The following is a 12915-nucleotide window of genomic DNA, read 5'->3' on the forward strand; positions in this document are numbered from 1 at the left end:
CACTAACACCACATGATAAAAATGTATTTTGGTTTCCAAACCGGCCTATTGTCCTAACCTAAAGAAACATCATGGGGACAAATATCATCTTGAAGTTTCCCAAAATCAATGGCAGTCATGTAATTTTTATTAAGTGTATATTATCTTGAAGTTTCCTAAATCAATGGCAGTCATGTAAATTATATAGAATAGGTTTTGTTTTCTATTTCTTTATTTGTAAAGAATAGGTGCACATAATTTCCATCTGTAGACTTCCACAACAATAATATGTCATATGCAGCCAAAATTAAAGCAGCCTATAGACAATGTTCCATGATAAACTTCCACGCAAATGTTCCATGCTAAACTTCATTGCACCTCAAAATTAAAGTAGTCTATAGACAATGTCAAGCAATAAGAAATCAACCCGTTCAATAATAACTTGAGCACTACTTATATTCAGCACGGATGCATCTGTATCAAGCAACATTCACAATTCATGCATCCATAAAGAAAACTATGTATAAAACCAGCCCATTCAATAATAACCTGTAATAGTTTAAACATACATCATTCAAAATGCAATAGAATGAACACAACATAAAAAGTTAAATGCAGAACAATGTTTAATTACAAGTGCTAGCGACTTAACTAGGCCTCCCACAACTGCGTCGCTATGACATCTCGCAGATTGACGCCAACGTCATGATCAACGTGGCGCTGAATCAATTGCGAAAAACCATCTTCTCCGTCAATTAAGAGTTGACTCTCAACTCTCCTTCGAAAACGTGGTTGTCTTCTGCTATCGGCTCCCCGAGGCATCATGATGTAGTTGTACAATATTGCACATGCAATAACTACATCAACCTGTGTTCGTAAAGGATACTGCATTTGATTCCTGAGTACAGGAAATCTAGCTTTCGAAAGTCCAAATGTCCTCTCCACCACATTTCTAAACATAGAATATTGTTTGTTGAATAACTCATTGTGATTCTGAGGAGCTCTTGGGCCTGAAGTAAATTCGTTTAGATGGTAACGGACACTTCGATATGGTCCTATGAATCCACGTATAGTAGGATACCTACCATCTACAAGGTACTATTTTCCTGTATCATGTTTGTGCAATGAGTATATTGTAAGGTCAACTATTAAACTAGAAATATTGTACAAACCGAAGCAACGAAACATAAGAAGGAATGGAGTTACCCTCAGGTGCTGCAAGCATACTGCCTTCATTACTAATTGCGTCATATAGGACTTTAGAATTTGATGCACATCCTTCCCAACCTGCAAGTACAAAATGGAAGCGCATATCGAAACCAACCGCAACCATAACATTCTAGCTTAGAAAACATTTTCTGTTTCGGAAACGATTATGCAATCGACAACGAACTCGAGCAGGGAGATGAGTGCCATCAATAGCTCCGACACAATCTTATTAAGAGAAAAAATTATACTATTATGTATTAATCAATGGATGCGAGAACAACAATGTGAATTACTTAACACTCGCATACCTTGAAATATGGGTAAAATCGTAGTGTATCACTAGTAATGTGGGCCGGTGTTTTGTTGCTTGCTAGTTGCAGGAACAACGGTTCCAATTGTAAGATGGCTTGTAAAACTCTATAGAAGTAGTAACTTATGATCTGCTTTGAATGTTGGAACCGTTCCTGGACCACCCTATTCCGTTGATCATGTGTGACGGTACTTAAAAATATGGTTACTTGTTCATCAACTGCCAAATATCTTGTATCTGTAATGTTTGTCCTCTCCTTTAACAAATTACATAGACTGATAAAAGCACAACTTTTCATTCGTAATTGATCGAAACACTTACGAAGGTGCCCTGACAGCAAATATTTGACATAATTGGCCCCAGTAAAAATTTAAGTATGAACCCACGTTCTCTTCTTTTGCGTAGCGATATAGCAACATACAATGCACAACATTATATATGCAACATATAATATTACCACCAACCGACGCCGTTGGGGATCCATAACTAGAAATAGAAGAAGGCACCCACATTAAATTAAAGTAATATTTTTAATCAAACCATAATATGAAAGAAGCCATCCACATCCATAGAGAAAACCATGAAACAACATTTGACATTAAATTGAAAGAAACCATCCACATACAAATGAAAGAATTTATCCAATACATATTTGTAAAATGCAAACCATAAAATAATCTCTATCAAACCATAATATGAAAGAAGTCATCCACAAAACCATGAAGGAATCTTTGATATTAAAATGAAAGAAGCCATCAAATTACAAATGAAAGAAGTCATCCACATACATATTTATAATATGGAAACCATAAAGAAAATATAGTCAATCAAGTATTTAGAGGTTTTTCATCTCTTCATCCAAGTAAGACTTTCGTATCCTTTGATCCGACAAGTTTAATGTCTTCAACAATCTTTAAGGCATCTCTCCTAACCTTGGACGGACCATCTACCATAGGAGTACTGTTGTTATATGCGGTTTCACGTGCTAGCATCTTAATGCTTTCGGCCACCTCTATCATGACTTTAATCATGGAGTCATTGAAGGTGGGTTGATTTGATCGGCGTTGTGTTCCTATCGGAGTATGGGACCGTCATTTTTTTAATCCAGATGACACTGAGTCATCAGATGAGGATGAGCTAGATTGGACCTGGACTTCTACAAGGGGAGGGTGTCATTAGAAAATACAGTTTCGGGCCTTTCTGGCTAAATTGTAATGCCACCCCCAATCGATTTGTATGTCCCATCTGTTGTGTTGCCCTCATAGATCTTACTTAGCAGCAAATATTTGGGCAAAGTTTTGTTATGATATTTATTTGCCCATTCATTCTCCTACATATAAAAGATCATAAATTATTTTTAGTGATATTCGTATTTAAACATATTCAAAAAAAATTTAAGCTTATGCAAATGAGTAATTACATACCGTTAAGAAGTCAATCCAAACAGCACTCTCGGCGGTTACTATCCTCCTCCTTTCATCCCATTCAAACCCGGATACATTCATTAGTTTTTTTATGTCACTATACATGGTTTTGAAAAACTTGTACTTGTTTTTTAACTTACTTTCCGTGTTTATTGGCCCAAATTTAATTGTCATTGCTTCTACCATCTGTTTCTAGGAACTTTTTTTAAAGCCCTCCGCCCCCTTTGCCTTGGATACAATCCTACTCACTTTTTCCATAAGTTCAATGAAATGATCATCTTCTGCATGTGTCCATTGCAAGTTTCTTTTGGATCCTATATTCTCATTCGCTATGCTTGATGACGTGTTGGATCCATCCTAAAATAGGGAGACAACAATTTATATTATATATAATTATTGAACCCCACACATCCACTGCACACATCATTATGGACTATGAACCAATATATATGATACAATTATCGAATTTTATCATTCCTTACATCACCACTCATCTATCTCAAAAGAGAATTGTGAGAGAGTCATGAATTATGAGGACTTAGGGGTTTTACACTATCAATTCCGCACAAGAGAATGATTCCCATAATAATTTATACATTGTTTCTATTTTCATTTTTTATGGATTAGCTTTCTATGGATGGATTTGACTCACTTAGGAGCTTGTTTAAGTAAACAAGTCAAGCCAACACAAGCTCGAGTATCACCTTCCCTTAATCAATTGAAGCTCAAGTGGGGTGATTCAAGCTTGAATTAAGTCATGCTTAAGCTAGTCATCCAACCATACGATAATATGCATAACCTCTGTCATAAAAACACCAGTCTCTACCATTTGAGCTTGTCTCTTCTCCTAGAGTCAAAGGGCTATTATGAAGAACGAACTCGGAATTCTACACAAGTTCAGACTCTTGAATAGATCATTAGAAAAATCTAAAGTAATCGAATTTCTCAAACAATTCTCATAAAGTCCCCTAAATAGTTTATATGGCATAATAAAGTGTATAAATTCAGCAAATGCCCATTTTGTCGCATTCCTTTGATGCAAAAACAACATAAATCTATGTGTGGAGTTAATCTATTACACACAGCATGTGATCATCTCTAAATTGATAAATTTGGTCAAGATATGATTCAATTACATCAAGAGAGATGATGGTCAATTAAACTTAAGATGAACACACCTCAAAATCAAATAAAAAAACGAAAAAAAAGCCATTCATTGAATTAAACAATACATTTCTTTTCAAATGTGCCTAAGAAGATATTATTTATGGTTAGTTCAGGCACTGCAGATGACTTTAACTGTAAAGAAAATTGCTATATCATTTTAAGAAATGAAAAGCAAATCAAAATGAATACCAGGTAAGAATAAAAGATGGATTGGGAACTGGTTTTGTAGTAAAATCTGTCCAATAGAATCAAAAATCTAAAATGCAGACGTGTCAGCAAAAGCTCTTGCGATGGATGACTTTATCGCAAAAACTCGAGCATGTAGTTGAAAAGAAGGTAAAATCTAAAACCTTATATGCTTTCCAAATTAAACATGTAATTTGTACCAAATTCTGATCCCAAAATCTCATCTACACTTGAAGATAGATTAAATAGCATTTGAAAATTACAACAAAAAGCAAGTACAATCAATTTACAACATTTGCATGGACAGTCCATATTGGAGTTTCCGTATTGATAGATTCATAGAACATTAAACATTCATAATTTATCAAGAAGGCCATATTGGAGTTTCCGTATTGATAGATTCATAGAACATTAAACATTCATAATTTACCAAGGAGAATTCACATCCAATACACAGAAGCTACAATGTTTAATTACAAGTGCTAGCGACTTAGGTAGGCCTCTCACAACTGCGTCGCTATGGCATTATTACGGACTATGAGCCAATATACATCCATTGCACACATCATTATAGAGTATGAGCCAATAAACATTGTACAATTATCGAATTTTATCATTCCTTATGTCACCACTCATCTATCTAAAGAGAATTGTGAGAGAGTCGTGAATTATGAGGACTTAGGAGTTTTACACTATCAATTCCACACAAGAGAATGATTCCCATAATAATTTATATATGATCTGCACAAGAGACATAAAAAAATTGCACATATGTTGTGCTCTCTCTCTCTCTCTCTCTCTCTCTCAAGGCAAGATTATAATGGCACACGACATTTGAACATACATAGAATAACCTATAATAGTTTAAACATACATAATAAAAAATGCAAGAACTAATAAATCAGCCCATTCAAACATACATGCACAATGCGAGCAGTAAGAAATCAACCCATTCAATAATAACCTGCAATAACTTGAGCACTACTTATATTCAGCACTGACGCATCTGTATCAAGCAACATTCACAATTCATGTATCCATAAAGAAAACCACGTATAAAACCAACCCATTCAACAATAACCTATAATAGTTTAAACATATATAATTAAAAATGCAAGAACTAATAAATCAGCCCATTCAAACACACATGCACAATACAAGCAGTAAGAAATCAGCCCATTCAACAATAATCTGCAATAACTTGAGTACTACATATATTCAGCACTGATGCATCTGTATCAAGCAACATTCATAATTCATGCACCCATAAAAAAAACCATGTACAAAACCAACCCATTCAACAATAACCTGTAATAGTTTAAACATACATAATTAAAAATTCAAGAACTAATAAATCAGCCCATTCAAAGACACATGCACAATGCCAGCAGTAAGAAATCAGCCCATTCAACAATAACCTGCAATAACTTGAGCACTACGTATATTCAGCACTGATGCATCTGTATCAAGCAACATTTACAATTCATGCACCCATAAAGAAAACCATGTACAAAACCAACCCATTCAACAATAACCTGTAATAATTTAAACATACATAATTGAAAATGCAAGAACTAATAAATCAGCCCATTCAAACACACATGCACAATGCAAGCAGTAAGATATCAGCCCATTCAACAATAACCTGCAATAACTTGAGCACTACATATATTCAGCACTGATGCATCTGTATCAAGGAACATTCACAATTCATGCACCCATAAAGAAAACCATGTACAAAACCAACCCATTTAACAATAACCTGTAATAGTTTAAACATACATAATTAAAAATGCAAGAACTAATAAGTCAGCCCATTCAAACACACATCCACAATGCAAGCAGTAAGAAATCAGCCCATTCAACAATAACCTGCAATAACTTGAGCACTACGTATATTAAGCACTGATGTATCTGTATCAAGCAACATTCACAATTCATGCACCTATAAAGAAAACCATGTACAAAACCAACCCATTCAACAATAACCTGTAATAGTTTAATCTACATCATTAAAAATACAAGAACTAAAAAATCAGCCCATTCAAACACACATGCAAAATGCAAGCAGTAAGAAATCAACCCATTCAACAATAATCTGTATTAACTTGAGCACTAGTTCAGGAAATTGAATCGAATACCAATAACATGCACATAGTTATGATATCATTGCCCAATTATCATACAATCTCAGAGTAAATAAAAAACAATTACTATATACATCATCTAATATCTTAGACCTGTTTGGACAGGCTAGTTAAAAAGGACTAACAACGATTTTGCCCCCTTCTCATTTAGGAGAAAAAAATTAGCAGAGCATTGCCCACTACTATTCATAGCAAGCCCATTATGCAGCACCACTTTTTCCAAAATGGCCCCAACAGTGGGAAAAAAGACTTCTTTCCAAATTTCTTTTAAACTACCTTTAAATGGCCCAAACAGTGGGAAAAAAGACTTCTTTTCAGATCTCGTTTAAACTACTTTTCTTACTAGAGTTGTTTGGCCATCCGAATGGGGCCTTATTTTATTAAAGAGCCAAGCTGATTGAACTCCAAAAAAGGTAATGAAATGAATCAATTCAACAAGGATTATGTAGTCGCAAATTAGCTTGCTCCATCTCATTATTCTTCTTCTTCTTCTCTTTTTTCTTTTTTGTTTCGCAACTTTGTTTTTTCCCTATTTAGTTTGAGTTCAATCTAAAACTCATTTTAACACATTATAAAACAGAAGAAAAAGATAAATTAATCCATGGAATTGTGAAGTATATTCCACTAGCTAATTTTGCCATAATCCAAACAGTAACACAAATCATCTGCAGTTACATAAGATAGAGCAATTATCATGATATGAGACATAAATTAAATGAAAAATTATAATGCAATAATGAAGAGTTAGTGTAAAACCACTAGATTCATGGATTAAACATGAGTACAAGAAACTAAGAACTAATATCACAAAAAGGAGAGCCATTCCACCATAAAAATAGGGGGAAAAAAAAAAAAAAGCAGAAATATAGCATAAGCTGAGAAACAAGCTTAAATCGTGTAATGACTCGAACAAACCCATAAAACCCTAGAGATTTCTAATGTTTAAGCTCAGATAAAAGCTTAAAAATCAATTAATTGATCAGAGAGAATATCAGAAAGCCCTAGAAATGGTTAAGGAGAAGCCCTAGAAATAGTTTTTGTTTTTATGTTCAAATCTAGGAGATCCGAGCTCTTGAAAACTTGGATCAGAGCTCAATAAAGTTTTTAATGTATTCGTACTCTGATAAAAGTTCAAAGATCAGAGCTCAGTGAAGTTTTTAATGTATTCGTACTCTGATCAGAGCTCAAAGATCAAGCAACCCTAAACTCGAAGAAGAGATAGAGAGAAAGATTACAAAGAAAGATTATTATGAAAGTCAAAGTCAATAACATACCTCAAGATCAGCGGGTAAACTCGAAGAACAGAGGGGTCGCGCTGCGAAGAGAGGGGTGCTTAGCGGTGAAGGGGTGCTCAGCGGAGAATGCGTGCTCAGTGGTGAAGGCGTGCAAAGAGCCTAGGGTTATCGAAAGGTAGGAAGTAACGAACTTCCTATTTTGAGTTCTGACCTTTGGTTCGGAAATTTTTTTTAACGCGAGACAGGAAGATGGAAAGTTTTGATACGAAGTTCCTTTTTTTTATCAAACACAGAACTTGAACAGTACTGAGAACTTCTCAACTTCCAAGAAGTGTCTTCCTATTATCAAACACGCCCTAAGTGTGGGTGTAATGGATGTGGGTTGTACGATCTGGTAGGCCATGAAGTTTGAGTATATGAGAGAGAAATGTATGGGCTATGAAGATTTTCGAGCAGATGACAACGAAAGGGGCCTATGAGAGAGGACTCCCTTCTGGGGGTAGAGCGTCTTTACCCTCATTTACTGTTTGTGATGATGTAATTTCTTTTGAGTAGTTTATGAATAAAAGTAGATAACATTCTTCAAAAAAAAGAAACAAAACATAATAAAACAAAAAAGAGCTCATGAGAGGCACATAAAACCAACCCAACAAACCCCGATCAAATTAATCTGGAAAATGGAAATGGCATTGCAAAACCAGGAAGTGCAATTCAAAGCTGCAGTCCGACTAATAAAGAACCAGAGTCGTATCATCAATTGACACATACGCCACTGTAGAAGGTCTCAATAACCACTTTATTTACTCCATCTCTGATACCATGAAACCGTTGCTTCACTCATAGCTCAATTAACCAAGTATAACAACCCAACATGTTCCACAAAAAGGAAAGGATAAGAGAAGGAAAATTGAAATCATCAAAAACAAAAAAAACCAAAAAAATAAGAAAGAAAGAGAGAGAGAGAGAGGAAAAATTGAAGCAACTCCACAAAGTTAAATGCATAAAAGTTATTTTTGGTGAAAAGAGGACTATAATAGGATAGGGTGATTATGCCATCAACACCAATCGCAAACTACCCATCAAACCCCTACAACAAGGCCAAAGCTCTACAATATGGCAAGCCAATATATGTTTTTGGGGGAATGATCTTATGAATTTTCAATAGAGTGGTATGGTGTAAAAAACATTTCATACCTTTTCTTTTGATAAATTCCTTAGGCCTTTGCTCTTTTCTTACTTTCCTGCTCTTAACCGTAACAAAAAGAACCATCAGCACCTCTTTTTTCTCCTTCTCTCTCAAACTCAGTGCTCTCTCTTCTGCTTGCTCTCGCTCTTCAAAACTAGACATATTCCCCCACTTGCAATATCTCTACAAAGCAAGATTAAAAACCATGTATTGCTCCCTAAAGCTATGTTGAAAGACCTATATATCTCTTTTCAAAAACCACACATACATCCGCTAAAGAGAGGAGCTACCGCCTTCTTGAAGCTCAGCCTTTACCCCTCTTCCTCACCAACTTCAACCACTAAAAGAGCTTAGGTGCTGCACCCTCTTTTCACACATGCTAGCTTTTTCTTAGCATCATTTTGCCCTTTTTTTTTACTTTTAAAGTATTTGCAAGTTGGGAGACCACCCAGTCAACCTCGTGTTTTCTCTCCCTTGCTCTGCAGTCTGCACCATCAATGAAGGTGAAAACTCAAAGTCCTTGTAATTTTGTGTTTGCATTTCCTTTTCTTCTCCATTAACAAGACGAAAATAGAAAAAACCAAGCCTCTACTAGATCTCAATGGATTCCTCTTTCTTGACTGAGCATCTCGATCACTCTTCTACCTAATGTAGCCTAACACAAATATTTCTCCCAAAATTTCATCACTAGTTTCAAGACGGCAACAAAAACCGTCGCAAGGGATGAAAGTGCTAGAAAGGTAAAGGGAGGAGAGGGAAAGATGAGGGTTTTAACAGGAAGAGAGATAAAAGGCATTCATTTCTTTTGATTCCTCTACTTAAGAGAGAGAGAGACCCCATACTTGCATCTTTGGCACCCGAGGGGGAAGGGGAGGGGGGAGAGAGATAAAGACCCTCCATGGATGGATCTTTGGCACCCATAGGAGAGAGAGAGAGAGAGGTCAGTGGGGGAGAGAGAGAGATGGGATGACATTTGGGGAAGAGAGAGAGTGGTTATTTGGGGGAGATAAAAAAGGGGAGAGAGAAATGGGATGACAGTAGGGAAGAGAGATAAAGGGGGAGAGAAACAGGGAAGAGACCGGCAGTTTGAAAGAGAAGAGAGAAAGGCAAAAAGGTAAAAGTACAATTTGACTTAAAAACACCTTAAGGTGGCATTTGAGAACTCTCTTTATAGTTTTCCTGGGAGACTCCCTGCTGATTTTCTTGGATTCTGGGAAGTAGGTGAAAATTTGGTAGCCTGAAAGCTGGGAACAATGTTTGATAAACTGTGGTACTGGTATTTTCACTTATTTGGTAGAGGAAAAACTAGAAACTGCCTGTCTTAACCATTCATTATGTATTTCATTGATTTGATGAGCAAAATGCATATTGTGAATAATATTTCCTTGTTGCAACCCAACTAATGCATTTCTTATAAAATTTATGAAGGAGATTGAAACATAATAGCTGAACATAAAGTATAACCTACCAATATACTTCTCATTGTTTGGTAGAGGAAAAGCTAGAAACTGCCTGTCTTAACCATCAATTATGTATTTCATTGATTTGATGTGCAAAATGCATTGTGAATAATATTTCCTTGTTGCAACCCAGCTAATGCATTTCTTATAAAATTTATGAAGGAGATTGAAACATAACATCTGAACATAAAGTATAACCTTCCAATATACTTCTCATTGCTACAATTCTGTCTTTGAGAAAGAAATCACAAAACAATAAAAAGAAAAGTACTAGAGAGAGATAGGAATGAGCTCAAGGGGGAAGGTCAGTGTTGCAAGGCACCACAACACGACTTTGTAAGTTTCATTCCTACATTCGGGTGCTTGGAACTCTTCCTAATCCATTTAAACAAAATAATAAGTAAAGCTCTTGATTTATGTGATCTCGAGTGAGTTTTTTTTTCTTTTTGGTCTTTTTGTTCATCTTTACCCCACCAATTTTGTACAAAGCAGTTTATTGATGCTAGCGTATGACACTATGGTAATGCCTGTAACACGTACATACATAAAGCTAACATTTTCCGGAGAAAATGGCAGTATATAATCAGGAAATTAAACAAGCAAGTCTTTATAGAAACTGGTACAACTAATATGAAAGGGGAGCAACACAAATCCTCAAATTATCTAGCTATGTAATAGTAAACCAAGAGAATGCAACAATCTAACAAGTATTGATAAATGCACTAAAATGCAGAAAAAGGATACATATCTTGCGATTTAGATTAATATTGGAATACAAATCTTGTATCAATGAAATGGAGATAACGGATGCAAGGTTTTGACACAGACTTTGGATAATTCAATAGTTGGTCTCATCCTTTCAAGGCAATATTGGGTAACGGGCATACCATCAAGTGCCTGCAACTTATTCTGAACAGCTGATACACAACCGTCACACTTCATATCAACTATGAAATCTGTCCACAAAAAAGCATCAATGAAATGGAGATAAAGGATGCAAGGTTTTGACACAGACTTGGATAAGTCAATAGTTGGCCTTATCCTTTCAAGTTAATATTGGGTAACGAAACTTATTCTGAACAGCTGATATGCAACCATCACACTTCATATCAACTATGAAATCTATCCGCAAAAAAGTCAATGGATTCAAAATTTTGCGTAGGAAAAGTTAGTCCAAATTTCACCTGATTTCTTTTACTCTTAGCCATAATTTTGTTAGAACTTTGTCAAAATTTTCCCCAACTTTTTTTCTCCAAGATTTTGTGAAGTGCTTCCAACTTTCTTGTAAATTTCAAAATTCCTGAATTATGAAATACTAGTTTACCTTTCACTGAATGGCCTAAAGTAATTGGATTAAGCTCCCATAAGAACAACATATTCACATAATGAACTATGATTCACACTTCAAGAATATTTCAGCAAATTTAAGTATTCATTTTTCCTGGAGTTCACTATGAAGTTTAAATACATTTTTCTTGGATTTCAACCCAAATTTTCAGTAATTCCCGCCAAAGTGTAACAAATTATCTACCCAAACTTATTGAAACCATGTTCAAAGACTACACTTACCAGCATCTTAGGTCAAAAAAGTCCACCATCCTGCAAACAAAAGGAGATGGGAAACAAAAAGGAAAAAAATGGAAAACAAAGAGAAAAAAAAAAAAACAAAATATCATAAAGCTCAATTCCACAACAAATATTCCCTAAAACAAAAAAAACCCAAAAACCTTGATCATCATAAAGAATTTCGTTTTCTTAATCTTACCAGTTGATTTCTATGGGATTGGTATCAGATGTTGCGGGATCCATGAAAAGAGAAGCTCTCAAAGGCTTAAATTGTCCAAAAAATTGAGAAGCGATCTGTATCATGTCCGAATTTCACTACTTTTATTGTTTTCAAACAAGTGAAAACCACAGTAAAAAGGAAAGTAGGGTACTTTCCACTGTTTACGCGTTATCAAACGCCACCTAAAAGTTATCATGTTTTGACATTTATTAGAGATTTGAGATGGACGGTCTAGAATTCACACCCCACTACTAGACCAAGATTTTCTTAGTGAGGCAGTTGCCGATATGGATGATAATGTGAATGTTGCAGCATCCAATGAAGGACATGACAATGGACATGGATGACAATTATACACAGGATGAAGATGAGCCACAGGATGATGAAACAGATGGGATAATGGAAAATAATTGACAAGAACCAATCATACAGGAATGTGAAGGGGTGCAACAGGATGCGGTGCCTGACGAACAAGAAGATTTAATGAGATTGGCTTGGGAGGAAGTCCAGGCATTGAGGCAAAGGAGTTACTCAACAAGGGAGAGACGAAGTCGTAGTCGTCACCGTAACCTGGTTATTCATGATGATGACAATATTGAAGATGTTGAGGGTCATAACACAGAACAGGGTTGGGGTAACACAGGAGAAGGTGCGGGTAACACAGAACAGAACAGGGTGGGGGAGAGTATGAAGGCTAGACGAGTCTAGGAGACTTTGGCCAAGGCGGTACCACAAGAAATATTCCTGACTGGCAAGGGGGCACAACTGCGGCATTACAGACTCCACCAGGCCTTACTCAGATTTTTCGCCCCGTAAATCCTGATAG

At 35.8% G+C, this 12915-nt stretch overlaps 1 protein-coding gene across 1 annotated transcript; it reads right to left on the reverse strand.

Annotated features, from left to right (window-relative positions):
- Positions 1-500: 500 nt before the first annotated feature.
- Positions 501-11333, reverse strand: LOC110006946 (uncharacterized). The gene is made up of 4 exons (XM_020665102.2): positions 11191-11333; positions 1497-1828; positions 1186-1266; positions 501-1085 (listed from the first exon to the last, which is right to left on the reverse strand). The coding sequence occupies exons 1-4, from the start codon at positions 11243-11245 to the stop codon at positions 1068-1070; spliced, it is 486 nt and encodes a 161-aa protein (XP_020520761.1). The 5' UTR covers positions 11246-11333; the 3' UTR covers positions 501-1067.
- Between the last annotated feature and the right edge of the window lie 1582 nt (positions 11334-12915).

Source organism: Amborella trichopoda, chromosome 3, assembly GCF_054954075.1.
Source record: "Amborella trichopoda isolate Santa Cruz 75 chromosome 3, AtrichopodaSantaCruz75HAP2 v2.0, whole genome shotgun sequence".
NCBI lineage: Eukaryota > Viridiplantae > Streptophyta > Magnoliopsida > Amborellales > Amborellaceae > Amborella > Amborella trichopoda.